Source organism: Coffea arabica, chromosome 4e, assembly GCF_036785885.1.
Source record: "Coffea arabica cultivar ET-39 chromosome 4e, Coffea Arabica ET-39 HiFi, whole genome shotgun sequence".
In the NCBI taxonomy this organism is placed as follows: domain Eukaryota; kingdom Viridiplantae; phylum Streptophyta; class Magnoliopsida; order Gentianales; family Rubiaceae; genus Coffea; species Coffea arabica.
The window spans coordinates 12,104,806-12,126,531 of NC_092317.1; the positions used below are offsets into that span (position 1 = coordinate 12,104,806).

The following is a 21,726-nucleotide window of genomic DNA, read 5'->3' on the forward strand; positions in this document are numbered from 1 at the left end:
CTTAACATCCCGTACGAGCCATGGCTCAAAGTCGCGGTCGCGGTCACGGCTTGAACAGTTCCACATTGGTCTTGGCATATCGGTCGCGGTCTCGGCGAGACGTGAATTTTTGAAATATTTAATATTTTAAAAATTTTAAAAAATATTATAATTAAAAATAATTAAAAATTAGTAAAAGTAATAAAAATTCAAGTTGACTTGAGATGATTCGGAGTGACTCGGCCGTTTCAACCTTTCACGGTGACGTCTCGACCTGTCATGTATCTCGAAAACGTTTCGTCGCCGTCTCGTCTCAAGCTAGGCCGAGACGTCTCGGTCTCGGCCGAGTCTTCGAACCTTGTTTACCTCTGCTTTTCCTTTGTGGGTCAGAGTGGAATCCTGGCATCAGCAACATTCCACATAATTGGCGAAATGTATAGCAGTGTCACTAATCACAATGTCTTGAAAGATTCCATGAAATTCCTTTGCAATACATTGACATAAGAATTGCAAGATAACAAATGATAGCAGAAATTTGCTCAGATAAGTCCGAGATTTTATTCAAAAGGATTGTTTGCTTATTCATTATAAACTGTCATCTCTAGTCAAAAAATCTGCAAGATAATTCTCATCAGATTTTATTAGTTCAATTTCAATCATACCGAATCTCAACATGCCAGTTAACTATATTAGTCATGATATTTAATCTGTCCCGTAGCAGCTTACATGTGAATTACCGTGTGAAAGTTGGTAATGAATAGATAAACAAGTATTATGAAGGTGAGTTAGGTGAGTTGGCCACTAGGTGAAACTTAAAATGCAGACCTGGTTGGGAAAAAAAAAAGGGCAAATTCCACTTTACCCCCCTGTGATTTAGCTTTTTTTACATAACCCCCCTATGGTTTTAAAATCTATACATAACCCCCTTATGGTTTGGATTAAAGTGTCAAAGTGACGGGAATGATCATTCATAACGGCGTCATCTAAAATATCAAAATTACCCTTATGTAAAGTTGAAATTTATGTATTAACCAAGGGGGGTTATGTGTATATTTTGAAAATCATAAGGGGGTTATATGGTAAAATATTAAACCATAAGGGAGTTATATGGTAAAATATAAAAATCATACGGGGTTAATGTGTCATGTATTTATAAGGGTAATTTCGACATTTTTAGAAGTTCCGTTACGAGTGACTATTTCCGTTACTTTGACGCTTTAATCCAAACCATGAGGGGGTTATGTATAGCTTTTGAAACCATAAGGGGATTATGTAAAACAAGGGTAAATCACAGGGGGGTAAAATATAATTTACCCAAAAAAAAAAGAAGTATTATTACACCGTAAAATTAATAGGATGAGTGCAGTAGAGGGTAAAGGTAACGTGCCCGTTTTCATCTTTTTTTGTCTTCCTTTTTCTTTTTCTCCTTGATTTCAATGATATTCATCGAGATTCCTCAACAAATATAGAGAGGGCACTGCAAGGGATCAAACATTTATCATATGTTGTGTAGCTATTTCAGATATGCATGTCATTATCAAAAAAAGGAAAAAAGAAAAAAAAAACATGCATGTCAATAATCTGAAAAGGCATGACATCAGGAATTACACGTGCTCAATCTAATTTAATACAACAAAATAAATTAACATTTCAGTACATAAATATTTTATAAATTCATTCGTAAAAGTTAAAGCCGTGGATATATAAAAGAGTCACTTCAACTTTCCTTAATCTTTATCTATAACCAGGCATATCAACGGGTTGGTCTTATCCAAATCTAACCAAAACTCAATATATTTGAATAGAGTTTGAATTTAATTTGTCAAATCCAAACCCTGTAAGGGATTCATGGATTTTGGTAGAATCTAATTTTTTATTATCTAAACCTAAAACCAAATTCATACCAAACTCTATTCACACCCATGTATAAATAAAATATATACATATATCTATTAGTAAGGAGTGCGCACTGTCACTAGACACTTTTAAAAAATTCCTTGTTATTAAGATGATTATTTTTGTTTGAGTACCTACAGTGATGATTGGCCTTGGATTATACAGCCAATTTCATTGCCAAAGCACTTTTAAAAAAAAAAATTTTATTTTCCCAGCAGAGAAGGGTGAGACTCAAGAATCGAGAAGAAGATAAGGAGATTTAAACCCAAAACCTCTAATTTCTAAAATTATAATTCTAACCACTAAATCAATGCCTTCTCAACTTACTTTCAATAATTATAGAACCATTAATATGGAAGGCAATTTTGGTTGCCATTACCATTAAAATCGGCAATACCATTTGCCTCATCCATACTTTTCGGTTTGGCTGTTTTTTCCCCCCTGAATTAGAATTAACACCTAGCAAACGCTTAAAAGACTTATTTCACTACTAGGTCTAATTGCTTAATGATTCACTTACTACCAGATCTTAATGCTTGATACATAACCTGTAATTAAATTTTCAATTCTCCTTTCTCTCATATGCGGAAGTAAGCCTTCAACGAATCTATGTTCTGTGGATTGAATCCCCCAAAATGAAGCTCATGAAAAGAAAAATAGCTTAGATATTTGGCACAAAAAAAAGTGCCATACAAAGCAAGAAAAATTTCATTAACGCAATTTTATCGCACTAGGATAAAAAGCGATTGTAATTCTGTGTTGCATGAACTCATTGCACTGGGAAAAAAATGCGATTAAAAAGTTCATGGCACTTTCTATGGCACAACTAAATTCAGAAAAATTGCCATTTTCATGGCACTTTTTTGAGAATGCAACCAAAAGTTTATTGTCAAGGCATTTCATCTGAAGTGCCATGAAGAATATATTCTACAAATTTGAGATTCTAAGTTCACTATTCTTCTGCTTGACCACCACCACTCTCTTGGGAGAGTAAAGCTGACTAAAGTCTGGCTCATCATGTACCATTTTACTCTTGAAACCTAGTCCCATCTGCAAGATTGGATAGTCAAATATTCTGAGGTTAGAGACGTTGGATACCTTGTCATCATCTTGCCCATGAAGCCTACTGACAAAACTTTTTGTAATAAGGTCAAGCTTATCAGGAGTGGATGTGTGCTTCAGCTCTTCTGGCAACACTTTTAACTAGTTGCAGCTCCTGATTCTTAGGCACCGCAGTTGTGGTAATGCACATTCTCCACCTTTAATGCATATAAAGGATCATGGTATCCACGCCCTCTGATTTCAGGGAACTTCGACTGGTGAAAGTGATTCCCAGAAATTGTTAGATGCTGCCTCCCATTTTCAATTTCATTTTATGGAACGACAGCAGTCCCAAATTCTCTAGCATTGGCATCATGGTTCAAAGTCACGGGTCGCGGTTGCGGTAGCAGCCCGGACCGTTTCACATTGGTCTCGGCATATCGGTCGCGGTCTCGACGAGACGCAAATTTTTGAAATATTTAATATTTTAAAAATTGTAAAAAGTATGATAAACAAAGATAATTAAAAAATTAGTAAAAATAATAAAAATTCAAATTGACTCGGGATGACTCGGAGTGATTCGGCCGTTTCAACCTTTCACGGTGACGTTTCGGTGAGTCAAGTATTTCGAAATCGTATCGTCCCGATATTGTATCGGGAGGGCCCGAGACGGTGACGACTCGGCCGAGTCTTTGAACCATGGAGGTAAATGATGAAAACTTGACCTAAACGTTGATGTAGGGATTCTTTCCCTTTCCCTTTGCTAACGCTGAGGTAGGGTAACTTGGTCATGTTCTGTTGAAGATTCTTATCTTCATACACTTACAATAAACTGTTAGGAGAAAGTTGATAGTTTAACAGAAGGATATTTTTGAAAGACGATGAAACGAATTGTACAGATGGTTAAGAGAATTGGATTTTGGGCTGCTTTTCGATTCTTAAAAGAGAAGGGTAATTAATCTGGCACTAGAGTTGTAAGACATGCAGCCCCGGGGAGGAGGGGGTAATATAGGTAGGTATAGAGATGGGAAAACAAAATTTGGACTAATCAGGTGAGTAAATCTGTTTAAGGCATAGATTCTTAACTCTGCTTTTCAAGCAATGGCTTGGCCTTTGTGTACTAACTAATTTGGTTTGCCACTATTCTGAAGCGTAAATCAAGCAATCAGCACTTCCTTTATTTTTTTTTCTGTTTTTGAAATTTCTCACATCTCGCTTCCTGATTGTAAAATCATTTTTTGAATCAAAAGCTTCTTTCTTTTGACTAGGTTAGTTGCTCTTGTTTAAGAAGCTGAAGATATTACTGGAGGGGAAATGGGACTATGGAATCGAAGCTGTCTTCAAAATTAGTTCAGAGACAATTGTGGATTTCCTCATGCTAGAGCAAGGTCGGGGACTTGCAATCATCCTTTACTTACAATTTACAAACTGAATATAGATATATTGTAAATCACTGATTCCTTACCTACAAACCAGATACAGGGCCTTTACTTTAGCTTCTTCTGCTTCATAAAAATGTATGATGCAGATACTAATCTGGCTTTGCACACTGTTCTTGAAAGATAAGAGCCTCTCCTCCATTTCTGGTTCTTAATCTTTTATAGAAAAGGAAGGTCTCTTAGATTAGATGGCTGACACCATTATCTCCCTTGTTATTGAGAGAGTTGTTGATCTGCCGATTAAAAAATCTGCTTTCCTGAAAGATGTTGGACTACAAGTAGAAAGACTACGAAATGATCTGAACTGGATGCGATGTTTCCTGAAAGATGCAGATCAAAGGCATCAGAGCTGCTGCCTACGATGCTGAGGATGTCATTGAGATCTTTGCCAGCAAAGTTGAGTTCATAACGGACAAGGGACTCGTCACCAAATTGACATATTATCCCTTGAAAATTGTGAACCTCTGCAAGATTGGTAAAGAGATCGAATCTTTACAGATGAGGCTCAATGGCATTGTTGATAGCCGTGAAAAGTATGGTATCAAAAATCTTGGGGAGGGAATGAGTTCGCATGGAGAAGAGCTTCGACGGCTTCGGCGATCCTCTCCTTTTAGCGAGGACAAGGACATAGTGGGCTTTGAGGAGATAACGAAATCCCTGGTGGCAGAACTTTTGAAAGAGGACAAAAACCGTCGCGTGATTTCAATCATTGGCATGGGTGGTGTTGGGAAGACAACTCTAGCCAAAAAGGTTTATAACCATGTTGATGTCAGGGAAAGATTCAACTGCCGTGTTTGGCTCTGTGTCTCGTCAAGCTATGATCACAAAGAGATGCTGAGATCGATCATAAAGCAATTGAATACAATGAGTAAAGAGCTACTTGAAACTTTGGAAAAGATGGAAGAGCAAGACTTGGAGCAAAGGAAAAAATTCTTAAATTGTGATAGAAAAAAAAATGTATTCTACAAAGGGGGTAATTTGTGGAGTTGATTCTAGACTTGTGATCTTCGCATTTGTGAAATGCGAGTTCAAGTACCTCGCATTTCACAAATGCGAGGTCAGTAATTTCACGAAAAAAGAAAAATAAATCGCATTCTTCTAATGCGAGGCTTCTGATCTCGCATTAGGAGAATGCGAGATTTATTACCTCGCATTGCATGAATGCGAGGTAGTCTTCCCAGTATCGCATTTGTGTTCAGGCCCTTTACTCTTCAGTCCAGACTCCCTTTACTCTTCAGTCGAGAGTCTTCAGTCCAGTCTTCAGTCCCTCACTCTCAGATTAAATGTTGGTCTGAGCTTTGTCATCGGAAATCAGAGCCACAGCATTGTCGTCGGAAGCCGTCGGACTTCTCCTCGGAAGCTCTGGAATTTTGTAGAGGTGCAGCGTATCTCCTCAGGCGAACTTCTTCCCTTCCGAAGCTGTCATCGGAAGCTCTCTGCCATTGCAGAGGTTCCCCTTTGGGAACCCATCTGTGGTAGCTAGCTCCATTTAAGTCCGACATCTCTTTTCTTCTCCATTTGAACATTCCTTTCACCAGAAACAGCATAAGAGGTAAGTAAGATTTTTGTTTTTTGAGTTTTAATTTATTTCTGGGATTATTTGTTTGTACGAATTGAAGTGGCTTTTATGATTTGGCAAATTATTGGATATTGTTGTTGTTAGGGTTGGCAATTTATAATGCATGTGGAATAGATTACATGTAAGGGGGAAAAAATAGGAAAAGAATCCAAGCCACTTGTGGAATATCTGTTTCTATGGTCCAAATCTAGAAAAAAAATTAGCTAATGTGCATCACCATTCAAAATCATTTAACTAGAACAATGAATGATAGCAAATAGAGGGGTGCCAAAACTGTGCCCTTTTTACTTGAAAGGTATATAATTAACTTTTTCTTCATAATTTTGCTACTGATTTAGTGATTATATTGCTGTAGTAGTTTTATGTCTATTTTGGAAGATTTTCTAGCTATTTGTTGTCTTGTGGAAGTTTTCTAGCTATGAAGCGTCAAAAGGATATACTTTGAGAAAACATTCCAATCTTGTTGCCATTGTCGTATTCTAGCTACCACTTATCTAGGGTTGTAGATGTTTTGAAATTATATCATAATGTACTGTGTTTTCATTTGTTTCCTATGTATTTAGATATTTTCCTTGCCATCATTTGCAGGACCCCGAATTATTTCCTTCCATGTCATTTGTAGGACCTTTTTTTTATTTTCTATAAGTATGTTTTCTATACCTATGTTATTTAGTTTACCAACGTATATTTTCTTTGAAATTGGGGGAATAGATCCAAAAAGGTATATCGGAACAAGCAAGATCTACGGGAACGAGGTGGTTCATCTGAACAAATCCCTCATTGCACCCCAGATCCTCTGCTCCAGTACCTTATCTTGGTTTTCTGTGATCTCCATCATATTCATGTAGGTGCATACAAAGTTTTCGACACAAGCCAGGAGACTTGAAGAGGCTTTGATTGGTACCACTAGGAAGTTGTCCGCACGAGTGCATCGTCAGAATCTGAGGCAAATCATTGGGTAAGTCATGTAGTTTACAAGTAGATTTAATTGTAGTCATATTAACGTTCTAATTTTTTGAACTTTGCTTGGATTCGTTTTATGGTGAATTCATGAATGTATAGTGAGACCCTCTACTGTAGTATATTTTTTAATTGCATGTTATGTCGGTTGACAGGGGAGTATAAGAAATTACTGTTGTTTCACACTCTACTATATACATTATATTGTTATTGTAGGTTTGTCAAATATCACAGTTTCTTGTGTTCTTTAAGAAATTATTGTATATGAAATTATTGTACCGTATTTGAAGTGGTCTAAATTATGTCATATTTCTCAATTGTTTGAAAATCGATGTGCCTATGTTGGTTGGCAGGGAGTTTTAGCCCAGTTACAGGGGAAACTCTGTCAAAAAATTTTTAAAATATTTTTGGGTGTTTTTGATTAGTGATTGCCTTAAGAGTATAATAAGACGAATTGGCGACAATATGGACTGAAAAGGTAGAATGCTTGGAAACGTTAAATAAAACAAGATATCTGGCCGCATTTAATAAACTTATGCTCAATTTAATTAGGAATTGTTGACTAACATTTTGGCATGATTCGTAATAATGTATAGGCGGTTAGAGGGAATATTAACTTAGGTATAGAACTAAAAATATGTATACAAGACAAGCATGTATCACATATGCTTGTACTACTAAAATATGAGAAAATTCTTAAATTGTGATGAAAAAAAAGATATTCTACAAAGGGGGTAATTTCATGCCAACTTGTTATTAATGACAAGAACTCGCTCAAACAATTATACTTGAATAACAGCTCCCTTATATCCTTACAAATTTTTAAACCCTGTGTACGAACTTTATATTAAACACCCCTTACTAAAGCTAACATTTATGGAGGTAAATGCAAGGTTTGAAGTGAAAATGCTTAATATTCCCGCTGCACTACTTTTGTCTTTTATACCAATCCTATATTTAGTATCGCTATTTGGAACCTATACCTTTTGCAAAAAACAGTGGGATTTTCTGAACTATTTATGATTTGACAATTCTAGTTATTATTAATTCCCTAAACACCCCTTTCCTCGATTTTTAGTCTTCTTACGTTAACCTCTGTTTAAATTATCCTCATCATTCTAACCATTATGTATGGAAAAAACAAGAGGATAATAAAACTATACCTACACTCTTGAATGTGATGCAAAGTTTAGATTTGGTGTGAAATTTGGATGAAAAAATCATGTGGGTTGTGCTATTTTGTTGCATTTTTTGCTGGGTAATTCAGTGGTAAATTTGGACCACATAAAAAAGTACCTATTGTTATGTGTTATATATTCTTGTACCACATGAGCTAACTTATGTTATTCCAAAATAGGGAGTCTTTTCACACGTATGTCTATAGAAAGACCTCTGCGAGTGTCTGTTTATTGGGGAGGTAGTATACACTACGAGGATGGGTCAATTTGTTACTTGCCTCGTACGTGCAACCGTACATTCTCATTACGATCCAGAATTGGATATGATGAGTTGGTGGATAGAATTTATCAATATATGGGGGTGGATAGGGGGTTGTTCAAGTTTAATATATTTCTCCGCCAACCTTGTGGCCGGAGCTCTTATAATGTCTCCCCAGTGGTGGATGATGAAACTCTGGAGATAATGTATGATGTATGGAACGAAATTGTCCCATACATCGCAGAACTCTATATCGAGAAGGAGGAAATCCGCCAAAATCCTCGAGTCACCGGGACATTTATTTCACCAAATACCAATTGTGGTCCGATGATGTCGCTTGTCCATGCATGCATGGATCCAACAAGGTTTCGACCAAACTTTAGTACAACAGTACTTGAGACAACATCGGTATCACAAATGGCCCAAGGGGATTGTGTTAGGGATTCGTTAGAGCCACGTCTTCCATCAGGCCTAAGGACGGATGTTGAATATGTTCAAGGCCTAGATTCGATTCAAAGTTTTAGAGATCGAGAATCACCGGAACATGATGGTAGTTATGGCTTGGATTTCACTGCCAGTCCAAGTCATTGTAACAGCCCCCTATTTCAATCCTCGGAGCATGATGTGGAAGATGTAGAGGAATCTGAGTCGGTTGATGTGTCAGGCAGTGACTCGGATGGTGAAAATGAACAACGTGGAGTCCACCATAATCTCGAGAACCATCAGCCCTTTGATGCATCTGGCAACCTGTCATATCCTTCACGAGGATTGAAATTCTTCTCTAATCTTGGAAACATAGATGATGACGAGCATGTCACTGATGAAAGTGAGTTGGAGCGCATTGTGACATTCAGTGAGAAGAATAATAATATAAGGATGCATATGAGATTTGAAAGCAAACAACAGCTGAGCAGGGCTATTAGATTGTGGTCTATCAATAATAATAGGGAGTTTAGGGTTGTTGAGAGCAAGAGGAACACTTGGGTTGCCAAATGTAAATCTGCATTCGAAAGGAGTTTGACCACCGCGGCCGACTCATCGGAACCTCCATGCGATTGGTGTGTCCGAGCAGTGAAAAAAAAGACACATGGATTGTGGCAAATAACTAAGTGGGTGAAGGATCACAATTGTCTAGGTAATTTGATCAGTAATAGCAATGCTAGCCTCACATCGTCGGTTATTGCTAGACATATTGTTCATAGCATTGAAGACGATCCTGGGTACAAAGTAAAGAGCATAGTAAGTGATGTTAAAGAAGTGTTGAAGGTGGATGTTTCTTATAAAAAGGCTTGGTACGGCAGATGCAAAGCTATTGAATTTGTATTTGGTTCTTGCGATGCCAATTTTGCCGACCTACCAAGATATGTTGATGCACTTATGAAGTCAAATCACGGTACTGTGATCAGGTGGTTGCACCATTCTGATAGTACGGATCACGTGAAGACATTTAAGTATGTGTTCTGGGCCTTTGGACCAGCTATTGATGCATTTCACATGTGTCGACCGGTTATATGTGTTGATGGCACTCATTTGCGAGGCGAATATAAAGGCAAACTACTTGTTGCTGTCACGCAAGATGCCAACAACCGGATTATTCCAATAGCTTATGCCATAGTCGACGAAGAGACTATTTCTAGTTGGTCTTGGTTCATGGAGCAATTTAGATACAACGTAGCCCGTGATCGGTGTCCTATTTGTGTCATTTCAGATCGGCATCATGGTATCATTCATTCGATGACACATTTTGACTATTGGCAAGAACCTTTGGCCTTTCATAGGTTTTGCCTACGACACGTTAGGAGTAACCTAATGACTCATTTCAAAGGTTTGCACCTAAGAAGGTTGTGTTGGGCAATGGGAAGAGCCAGACAATTGCGCAAGTGGCGGGCATTTAAACGAGAATTGAAGAGCACGTTTCCAGACGCATGGACTTATCTGTCCAACATTGAAATCGAAAAGTGGTGTCTAACGCATAACGGTGATCATCGGTGGGGTATTCTGACAACCAACATATCCGAAAGTTGGAATAATGTACTTAGAGGAGCACGTCATTTGCCTATCCGGGCTTGTATTGATTTGACTTTTCATCGGACAGTTGAGTTATTTAAAAAAAGAACAGAGGAGGCCAGACATTGCCGTAATCCATTTCCTCCAAAGGTATGGCGGAAGTTTAAGAATTCGGACCAGAAGGCGGGAAGTCACAGGGTTGTTGAGTTTGATTTCTCTTCCGGGGTATATAAAGTTGTGACTGGCCGACGTGTGGATGGCAAAGGGGGTAATACACAAACGGTCAAATACTTTGAAAAAACTTGCTCTTGTGGAAAGTGGCAGTGCTACAGACAGCCATGTTCGCACGTGATGGCTGTGTGCAGGCACCGAAGGGATAATCCAGGATCGCTTGTTGACCCTCAGTTCACAAAAATGCGATGGGTAGTGCAGTATTCAGGAAAGTTTACCCCTATGCCACATCGGGATACTTGGCTCCAACCAGATTGGGAACTGCAGGCAGATAGAAGTAAATATGTTGCCCGTCGGGCGGGAAGGGTACGAGCTAGAAGAATTCGGAATGAGATGGATGAGAGAGACCCGGAGGAACCGAGAAGGTGTACAAATTGTCACCAGTCGGGCCACAACAGAAGAAATTGCCCTAATCTTAGAGCTTGATTTTGTGTTTTAGCCAATACATCCATTGTACTAGTCGTACGTGGGTGGGATTTTCGAAATAGTATATTATATGTGATACCTACTTCAATGAGACATTTTCATGACTTGTGTTATTCTCATGTATTTTGAGCGTTTTCGCATATTTAAAGTCAATATAATATGAATTCGCATCTAGATCTCCTATTCTACTTTTCTAATGTGTGTGGTCGTATTTCTCACGTATGCATATTGTAGAGCAGGATACCTATTTTTAGTATGGCAGACATCCCTATACAGGCAGACCCACATCCGGGTCCATTTGTGTATGATGTTATACCACCAGGCTCAGTTCACCGGGCACATTCTATATTTCACGGGCATATTGTGGGTGATCAGCTGGATGTTAGGAGATGTGATAGGGGTTTTTGGGAGCATACACCTATCCCCGAGACTGTTCTGTCTTATATTCGATTGGCGGGTTTTGGAGGGGGTATTAGAGTGTGGATATATGATGATTGATCATGCCTTGATCACTAGTTTAGTGGAGCGGTGGCGCCCCGAGACTCATACATTTCATCTCCCCGTTGGGGAGACGACGATTACCTTACAGGATATAGAGGTCCTGTGGGGCCTACCCATAGATGGACCTCCGGTTACAGGGATAGATACATCTCATACCATTGAGGAGTGGAGAAATTTATGTGAGGAGTTGCTTGGTTTCCCTCCAATGATGTCCGATTTTGATGGACAACGGCTTAAATTGGGGTGTTTATCTAGAGTATTAGATGTAGAGCTGCCACCGGATGCCCCGGATGTCCAATGTCGACAGCGGGCCCGCATATACCTACTTCTGCTGTTAGGGGGCCATTTATTGTCCGATAAATCCGGCAATAAAGTCCCGCTATTGTATATGCCATTATTACGAGACTTGGAAACTGTTGGACAATATAGTTGGGGCAGTGCGGTTTTAGCGACTCTGTATCGTTCATTGTGTGCCGCAACATCTCCCTTAAGATCTTCTATTGCCGGACCATTAGTTTTGCTACAGGTACAGTGACGTAATTGGTATCTTGGCTTTATGTACCTGTTAATTGACTCCAACATCAAAGGCAGTCGAACTCAAATCTAACTTTTTTTCCAGCTATGGGCGTGGGAACGGATACCTACAATGCGTCCTGATCGAGTTCAACCGTTAGAGCACTATCCTGGTCCATATGGAGCTCGGTATGTATATCAGATATATATATATGCACCTAAAATCTTCAAGACAGTCGAGACATTTTATACCTACAAAGAGTCATGATTTATTCAATGCAGGTGGAATGTTCAATTAGATCTACACAGAGTAGCGAGACATGTTGTGTCCATATTTCGAGATCAGTTGACAGGCCTACGTGAGTTTCAGGTAGTATTTTTAGATATTAAAAGCACTGTATTTTCCTGTATCTAATTTGGCTATATTATACCATAGTAAATAATTTGGAAGTTGGAATAATTATTGTCTTGCAGTTCATATGGCGGCCATATTCGGAGGATGTGCTTGCTTCTCTGCCTGCATATTGTACAGCAGGACGCGCTATTTGGAGATCTGTCACATATCTAATATGTTGGGGAGTTGTCGAGCCACATCTTCCGTATCGCGTCATGAGACAGTTTGGATATCATTAGTCCGTGCCTGATATGAGATTGATCGAAAATCAAGCAGCACTACATTCTTTGGATCGTCGTGGCAAGGGGAATCAGAACTGGATAACTACACATGGAGCATACATTGATGTGTGGACTGATCGTCATTCTCATGTGGAAGACGGTGTTGTAGCTGAAGATCCTAGATATCCGTCCGATGAGTATCGTCAGTGGTATCGCGAGCGGACAGTGCTGTATGTTTCAAATCCTACTAGGCAGCTCACTTTCCCGGAGGGCTTTCAAGGTGATAGCGCCAGAGCAACATATCAGGTAAGTTTTTCGTACAATTTATGAAATAGATTCCCATCCAGGTCGCTATAGATTTAACTGTATTAACCCATATGCATCCCTATATTTGCACACCAGATGGATGCTATGACTCAGGTGTATTACATGGCAGAGACCTCTGTAACACAGAGTGACGAACAGCACGCTAATTATTTTAATGCAATGAAGGACTTTGCATCCATGACATTGGAAAGTGTAGGGGAGTCTTCCCGACTTGCATTTCGCCCTCCACGAGTGCCACAGCAAATTCCACAGCCTCTAGACCCGCGTCGCGTTGAAAGAGCTCCTAGGAATGTTCACGGAGGCCAGCATGGTGGTGGACGGCGTCATAGATTCCGATCACCAGAACCCACCGTCCAAACTGGATTTGCTACTAGCTCACAGGCTACTGAGCATGCATGCACCTCTACGGGACGTATTGCTCATTCTAGGTCCCCAGTGTCTATGGCGAAGTTCACGGCCAATACAGACTTACATCACGGCACTGGTGAACGTGTGGGAGGTATAGATGCAGGCCAAGGTACCCAAGCACTGGATGCTAGACTTGAGTCACAAATTACTCAAGTCGATATAGTGATGCCAGCCCAGCCACGTCGAACACAAAGAGTACACAAACCTCGAGGATGTGGCACTCATGGAAAACTTGGACATCACTGATATTCAAAACTCTACTTGTGTGATTGTGTTATTCAATATTATTCTAAGTGTAGGGGAGGAAAATGTGATACCTATGTTGTAGTAGTTTTATGATACCAATGTGGACAAGTTGTTGGAAGTATTGTTTAGATGAAATGGAGTGGTCTATTTTGGAATTGCTGGCAGGGAGTTTAGTCCACTTTTAAGGGGAGATTATGTCAAAATTTTTTCAAATTTAAAAGTAAATGTACATATATGTGTACATTAATTATAATAAATTACAATAAGCGAAGGCAGAACTGAAAATGAATTAATACATATATACATAAAATGTATATACATATATTTATCATATAATAATTTATACATTAATATAATATTCATTTATAATCTATACAATCATTACATTTATATTATATTTATATTATGTAGTCCAAGTCAATATAATATATTTTTGTATTTTTATATAATTATATTAAATATAATTATTTAAAAATATTTATAATTTTTTTACAAACACATATTACTATATCAATATTTAAACAATAAAAATCCTCAATTATAAAAACTTATTAATTAGGTAAATTACAAAACTGTATTAATTAGGAGAATGCGAGATTAAGAATGCCCATGGAATGCGAGTTACTCAATCATTTATATTAAGAATTCCCAATTTCCAACTAAACCCCGGCGCCGGTCTTATTGTTTATATTGAGCTGGTGTTAACCTGGTTAGCAAAAGGCAATTCTGATTCCCAGTAAAACACCGGCGCCGGTTGTACACACAAAGAGTTGCACCGGAGTTTCCCTGGAACCACAAGGCAGTTCCCACGCCCAGAAAAAGACCGGCGCCGGTGTTTTCGCATCAGACAGCGCCGGTGTTCCATTGGAGAGACCAAGGTCAACATACAGTTTTATAACACCGGCGCCGGTTATACTCATCTCTGCATGCGCCGGTGTTTCCCGGGGACGAAAACATTACCTTATCAAAAAACACCGGCGCCGGTCTTACTCATGTATATATGCGCCGGTGTTTCCCTGGAGAGACCACGGATTACCTTACACATTTAAAAAACACCGGCGCCGGTTTTCCGCATGCTAAGATGCGCCGGTGTTTCACTGGAACGCCGTTAGGTTTTAAAAAGCTGGAACATTGACTTTTAACCAAATTTTCTATTTTGACCGCAATTGTGAAAACCTAATTTTCACTTCTTCACTCTTGGGTCAGGCAGCCTTCACGACACTCTTCGCTTGGCCGCTTAATTCTTCCCCGCTTCCGCTCAATTCATCTGCTTTGATTCTCATTTCTCAGCTGGTTCATCAATTTAGCTCAGCTGGGTTTTGGTTATCCCCTTTTCCCCTTTTATTCCTTTCAACTTCGACAACTGGATTGTTTGGTTGCTGGGTTTGTAGCCTTCGCCGCTTCAAAGCCTTCCGTCCCCTCGGCCCTCTTCCGTCCCCACAGCCGCCGCTGCATTTCTCAGCCACTACCCATCTGCGGTTTTACCAGGTTTGTTTTTCCCAATTCCCTTTTTTTTTTCATTTCCTTCACAAATTACTGGGTTTTGGTTACCCTACCGTCCCCTCGGCCCTCGTAGTCAATGTTTATGTACTGCTGTAATTTTTATCAAATTATGATGACAATTAACTTGTCTCAGCCATGATCCTTATTACATCCCTATGAGCACGTTTCCATGTTTTTTTTGGTTTGTCCTAAAATACATAAGCTGATTAGCCTAAATAAAATTAGAAAAACAAGGTCTCCCTTCAGATGTTGTAGGTGTTTACATTTTGTTTGGACTAAAGTAGATAATTTGGTTGGCCTGTTGTTGAGTTGCGCCGTTGCTGAATGTGGAACTTAATTGGGAGGCATTTGTGTTAATGTTTTTGGCTGACAATGAAAATTGTCACATAATTGGTGGTCAGGCAGTCCACTGTTGGTACTAAACTGTTAAATTTCCGGTCAAATCACCGGCGTTTTTTTCCACTGTTAGGCCTCGGTGCCGGTGTTTTTATTTTGGTATCATCTGAAATCTGGATTAAAAAAAGGGAAAAAAAAGTCGTCGGACTTTAAGTTGGACAGCCTATCATATGCTCCCTTGTCTCACTTAATAACAGTAATTCATAACCACGTCATTGTGGAGTTGTATTATAATTTGATATTGAAGATGTGGCCAGTTTAACTGTTATTCAAGTACTTCCATTTGGCGAATTGGGATGAATTTTTGGCACGTTTCATTACTTGGTGAAGTGAAGTGAGAATTTGACAGAAGCTGAGCAAAATTTGCATCTCAGTTGTTGAACAAATCTTATATATGGTCTTGAACATGCTTAATATAACAGCCCTAATCTTAGATATAATAACCATGACTCTCTCAATAATAATCTAATACTACCATTTATCGTACTTGCCAGTCTTTCAATCTTTATCTATTATAGGTCAACATTTAATCCTATAATTAGAAAACTTTATGTACCAAAGTGCATAGTCGACAAAGATAGCTGGATGAAACACAATTTGATTTTCTGTACAGCAAGGTTCTTTTCTTAATTTGGCCAAAGCTTTTTCTGCTTCTGTCTATAACAGCATGATGTGTATACAAATCCGGTTTCTGTACTTTTGGTTTAAATTCTTCAAATCATGTGAGCCAGACAATCCACCATTAGTGTATTTGACAGACGCTGGGATGCTAGTCCACTTATTAAATAATATAAGTCCCTTGCTAGCATCTTGCTACTAAATCATTCCGTGACCTCCTGTTTGTGAAAGCCCTTTTACTTCCATTACATCGAAGGACTTTTGTCCGTGGGTCACAATAGAAAACCTTTTGAGGAGAATAATTAGGTGTTGTTTGATTTAATCAGTTTTGGTCAACGAAGCAACGTAGCAAACTTGAGTCAGTTGACAATGCCACCTAGGAATACAAAAAGAGGCACACGAAAGAGGAGTCGGGACCAAAACAGCGGTGCTAGCACCAGTGCAGGCCCCAACTTCGATGTTAGTAGGTTCACTTCAATTGAAAATCAACATTGGTATCTCGTTCGTGCTAATAATACAGTTCTAGTTGAAGTGGACCTTGATCCTGTCTTTGATGGGAAATTTCACTTTCGAGAACAGTTTGCAACAATGGGGTGGGACTGTATGTTGAATCTACCTCGACGGTATTACCCGAATTTGGTGCGGGAATTCTATGCTAACATCTCGAATAAAGGGAATGTCAGTTCTGTAGAACTACAGAGTTATGTGAAAGGGGTACATATAACTCTAACGAGAGAGACTCTGGCCGACATTATAAGAGGTGATGACGAGGGTCCCACCTTTGAACATGGAAAGTACATAGTCCGAGGGGATCCAACATGGGAATTCGAGGTCACTCTCCCTAAGTATACCAATAACTTTGGTTCTTTTAAAACCATAGTGGATCCTGTCACGGGGGACTCAAGAATGGAATCAGCACCTATTCCCACTAAGAGTCTTACGCTCCGGCACAGTTTATTGGTATATTTGTTGAACCACAACATTCTGCCGGCTTCAAGCAGCAAGAATGAAGTCCGGGTAATGGATGTGTATTTCCTAGACAAATTAGAGGCTGGTTTAGGCAATGTATCAGGGATTCCGATATCCACAATCATACTCGGTGCCATGTCAAGAACTGCAGGGTTTAAGGGGGCTAAGAAAGCACTACCCTATGCTAGGACACTAACGCGTATCTTTGAGCACTTCGGTGTAAATTTGACAGGCGAATCGTACAACACTGCATCAGCAATGGTGAGCCAAGCCACAATGGACCGAATTGCCTATCGCGATGAAACGGAATTGGGTGACGAAGAACAACAAGAAGAGGGCGAAAACAGGCAGGCCACAACTGATGCAGGGTCTTCTCAGGCTACGAATGGGCGATCGATTCAAGACATGATTGGAGCTGTGATCACTGAGATGCGTGCAATGCGTGAAGTGGTTGATCGGTTGGATGGGAGAGTACATGCGGTCGAGGAGCGATTGTCTGCGATCGAAGACAGATTGGAGGCATTGAGTGGTGGTCAAAACACAAGCCGAGTCGAGCGAAATGAACACGGAAATTAGTCACAGGCTGTAATCTTTGTTTTTAGATTAATCTTTTGTACCTAATGTGCTAGGCATATGTTACAAGTCTAACACAGTTGACATGTCAATATATTGTTATTTCAATGTATGACTTATTGTTCAGATTTGGTGTTTTGTGTCTGGATTTGCTGGCAGGGCCGTTATTTCAATGTACGACTTATTGTTTAGATTAAATGTTTTGTGTCTGCATTTGCTGGCAGGGAGTTTAGGCCACTTTTAAGGGGAGACTCTGTTCAATTTTTTCCAAAAAAGATAAGTAAATGTATATATGTATGCATATTAATCATAATAAATTACAATAAACAAATAAGCAAATCTAAGTAGTATCAATAATAGCAAATTAGAGAAATTGATTAATCAATTATTAGTAGTACCAATACCAAAAAAATTAATTACTATTCTTGTTCATTCTTATTTTTTATTTAACTATAAATAATAATTGCTAACTTTTCTTTTTTATGTGGTATATAATATGTTACTTTTAATATAAGTAGTTGAGTAACTACGATTTCTCAATCAGTTTATAGATACTTAAATTATTGAATTACTACATTAATACACTTTGCAAAAAATGTTGACGTACTAGATTAATACACTGTACAACATATGCTACATATATTTTTTAACAACAAAGAGTTTATGGTAAACTCTTAAGAATGAATTTAACAAATAAACTAATTTTATAAGTAATTTAACAATTATTACAATTTTTTTATGCAATTTTCTAGGAATTTGTATTTATCGAATGCAAGCTAAAGTCCAACCAAAAAGCTTGCTACATTGGTTAACATTTATTTCCCGAACTTATTATTAACTATTGATGTCAATATTATGGGATCTTTTTTTAAGCAGTTGTGATGAATTTAGAGCCTTAAGTAGTCAAATTTGTAGAAATTTGCATTGCAAATTGTAAATCATAAAGCAAGAGAACATGGCATTACAACAGAAGCAACAAGAAATATTTTTAGGCAAAATCTAGAATCCTGTTATTGGAAAGCAAACAACATAGGTACATAGTCACTACTTGATCATAAGTGTAAAATTGCACCTTGCAGCGCACACTAGACAGCGGAGTTTTGTGGTTTAATTGGAGGTATATGACCTCGCATTTCAGAAATGCGAGGTAGATATACCTCGCATTTCTTAAGTGCGAGGTACATATAACTCGCATTTCAAAAATGCGAGGTCATGTACCTCGCATTTCAGAAATACGAGGTCAGTTTTTTTTTTCCATTTTTTTTTTTATCTTGGATCCAGAAAATTTAAGGACACTTCGCATTTCTCAAATGCGAGCTCAAGGAGCTCGCATTTGAGGAATGCGAAGACCCCAAAAACAGAAACCACTACACAAAATACCCCCTTTGTAGAATTTTTTTAAAAATCATCATAAAGATAGAAATTTCTCTGGAGCAAAGGCTCTATCTAGAGCTACAGGATAAATGTTACCTTGTGGTGCTTGATGATGTATGGAAGGAAGCAGCGTGGGATTGTCTTGCTAGGGCCTTCCCTGATGTGAATACATCAAGTAGATTGCTACTTACAAGTCGCAATTTAGATGTTGCCCTACACGCAGATGCTCTTAGCATGCCATATAAGCTGAAAACTTTGGGGCAGGAAGATAGCTGGCAGTTATTTCTCCGAAAGGCATTAGGCCCTGGGGCTGATGGTGGGTGTCCTCCGTATTTGGAAGAAGTAGGCAGAGATATTGCAAGGCGATGTGCTGGCCTACCACTGGCCATCACAGTTATTGGCGGGTTGCTACTGGGCAAGAAAAAGTTGAAGAGTGAATGGGAGAAAGTTCTCAACAACATTAGCACATACCTATCAAGGAGCCAGAGTGGAGTATCAGAAATTCTGGCATTAAGTTATGCAGATCTTCCTCCCAATCTGAAATTTTGCTTTTTGTATTTGGGCTTGTTTCCAGAAGACTCTGTGATTTCTGTGCGCAAGTTGATCCATATGTGGATTGCGGAGGGAATAATGCAGAAAAGGGATGCAGAAAATTTGGAGGAAACTGTAGCATATGATGTGGAACAACTTTTCAGCAGAAATATGGTTCAGGTGGCAGAAATGACTGTTGATGAGAGGATTAAAAGCTGTAGAGTCCATGATTTATTGAGAGAACTTGCAATCAAAAAGGCAGTGGATGAAAATTTTTTTCAGATCCATGACACCAAAGATGATGAAATATCAGCCAAATCCAGGTACCTTGCTGTTCATATTCTCCCTTGGTATAAAAAGTATTTTGGGTCTTCGACCCCTCCTCTCCGATCTCTACTTTTTTTCAATGTCCACGCTTACAGGGGAAATGTTAGTCTTAGCTTCAAAAGTTTCAGAAAGCTTAGGGTACTAGACCTTGAGAAAGTTCGCATATATCGCTTGCCAAAAGAAATTGGTGATGTCAGGCTTCTGAGGTATCTCGGTTTAAGAGAGACACGGATTGGAAAGCTCCCTCATTCCTTCGGTTGCTTGCGAAACCTACAAACTCTTGACATATGCAGCATAAATTGGAAAGTGAAAGTTTCAAATTTCATTTGGAAGCTTGAAAGTTTACGGCATCTATATGCATATAACATAAGATGTAATGTGTCACTTAAGATTGAAGGATTGAGCAATCTTCAGACTTTGTCAGGCATACACTTTGATGACATTATGCACAATAACATGATAACTTTGACAAGTCTTCGAAAACTGGGGATTTTATTAGATGTCAACTCAGAGATAGATAAACTCTGCATGCATTTATCTGTGGTTGGAAGCCTAAAGACGTTACATCTTTATCGTACTGGAGGAAGAGAGTGGCCAACTCTAGCTGGACTTTCTAAGCTCCATCATGTAACAGAGCTCAAGCTATCCGGGGAGTGGAAAATGCTACCTCCTGATTTTCCTCCAAATCTCTCTCGCTTGTCTTTGACATTCACATATCTTATGGATGACCCAATGCCAATACTAGAGAAGTTGGGGCAGCTGTCATTCCTCAAAATGAAAGATGCATATCACGGCCGACAACTGATCATTTCTAGGCATGGCTTTCACCAATTGAAATTCCTTGAGCTCAGAGCCCTACATCATTTGGATGAAATAAAGGTGGAGAAAGCTGCATTGCCACAGCTCCTGTGCCTGAGAATCAGGAACTGCAGCTCATTAGGCATGTTGCCGGAGGAGCTGATGCACATTTCTACTCTTGATAAGATTGAGCTTGTGAACATGCCCGAAAGTTTTATTAGTAGGCTTGATGTGCGAGACCCGCACAAGGGATCCAGTGCCCCTTACCTCAGAATATTTGACTATAGTTTCCCACAGAGGGGTTGATTGAGACAACACAGGTTGCTTGAAAAATTACGAAGGGAAGAAAGGAAGAAGAAGCATCAGGGCTGCTGTTCATTTTAAAGCGGCTGGTGAAGCATCATGATTGTAACATTTGAAAGCAAGATTAAGTTTACTATCTCGACTGCATGCACCAAATTCTCTCTATTCCTTCTGATTTGGTGCGGTTTGCATAATTGCATCAGCTAGAGATGTTTGGATTACATCCAAAATTGGGTGACTCTGAGTCTGTACGTAAGGTCCCTGGTCCAATAGACTATATCTTGATTGTGTATTTCTACCTTTATTCTCGCTTTTGTCCTCTCTGCTGAGAGGGCTCCTTATATTGTACTGCTGGCTGATTTTGAATGCAGTAAATCAATAAAATCATTTCCCTCTTTTATCAAAATAAATAAATAATTAAAAATTCTCCCACTAAATATACTCACTTTGCCATTATTTTAATCTTTATTTCGTCCATTTTATGTAATTCGGACCCTACTTAAGTCTATCCTTTTTGTTTTTTTTTTTTTTTTTTTGGGGAGAAATGTCACACTTCAAGGCTTGCTTTTTTCAATCTTCCTACTATTAAACAAGGAATGACAGTTGCATGGTTAATATTTTTTGGAAAATTAACAACGTCTATTCCTATATCCATATCCATTAACATTCAATATATCATGTTGATACTAGTATATTAATAATTCATGAACGTTTGTGTCTTCAAAGCTT

The 21,726-nt window shown here is 38.8% G+C and overlaps 1 protein-coding gene across 1 annotated transcript; it reads left to right on the forward strand.

Moving 5' to 3' along the window:
* Positions 1-4,682: 4,682 nt before the first annotated feature.
* On the forward strand, positions 4,683-21,000 carry LOC113740780 (probable disease resistance RPP8-like protein 2). Its single transcript, XM_027268304.2, has 2 exons — positions 4,683-5,266; positions 19,092-21,000. The coding sequence occupies exons 1-2, from the start codon at positions 4,683-4,685 to the stop codon at positions 20,998-21,000; spliced, it is 2,493 nt and encodes an 830-aa protein (XP_027124105.2).
* Positions 21,001-21,726: the final 726 nt, after the last annotated feature.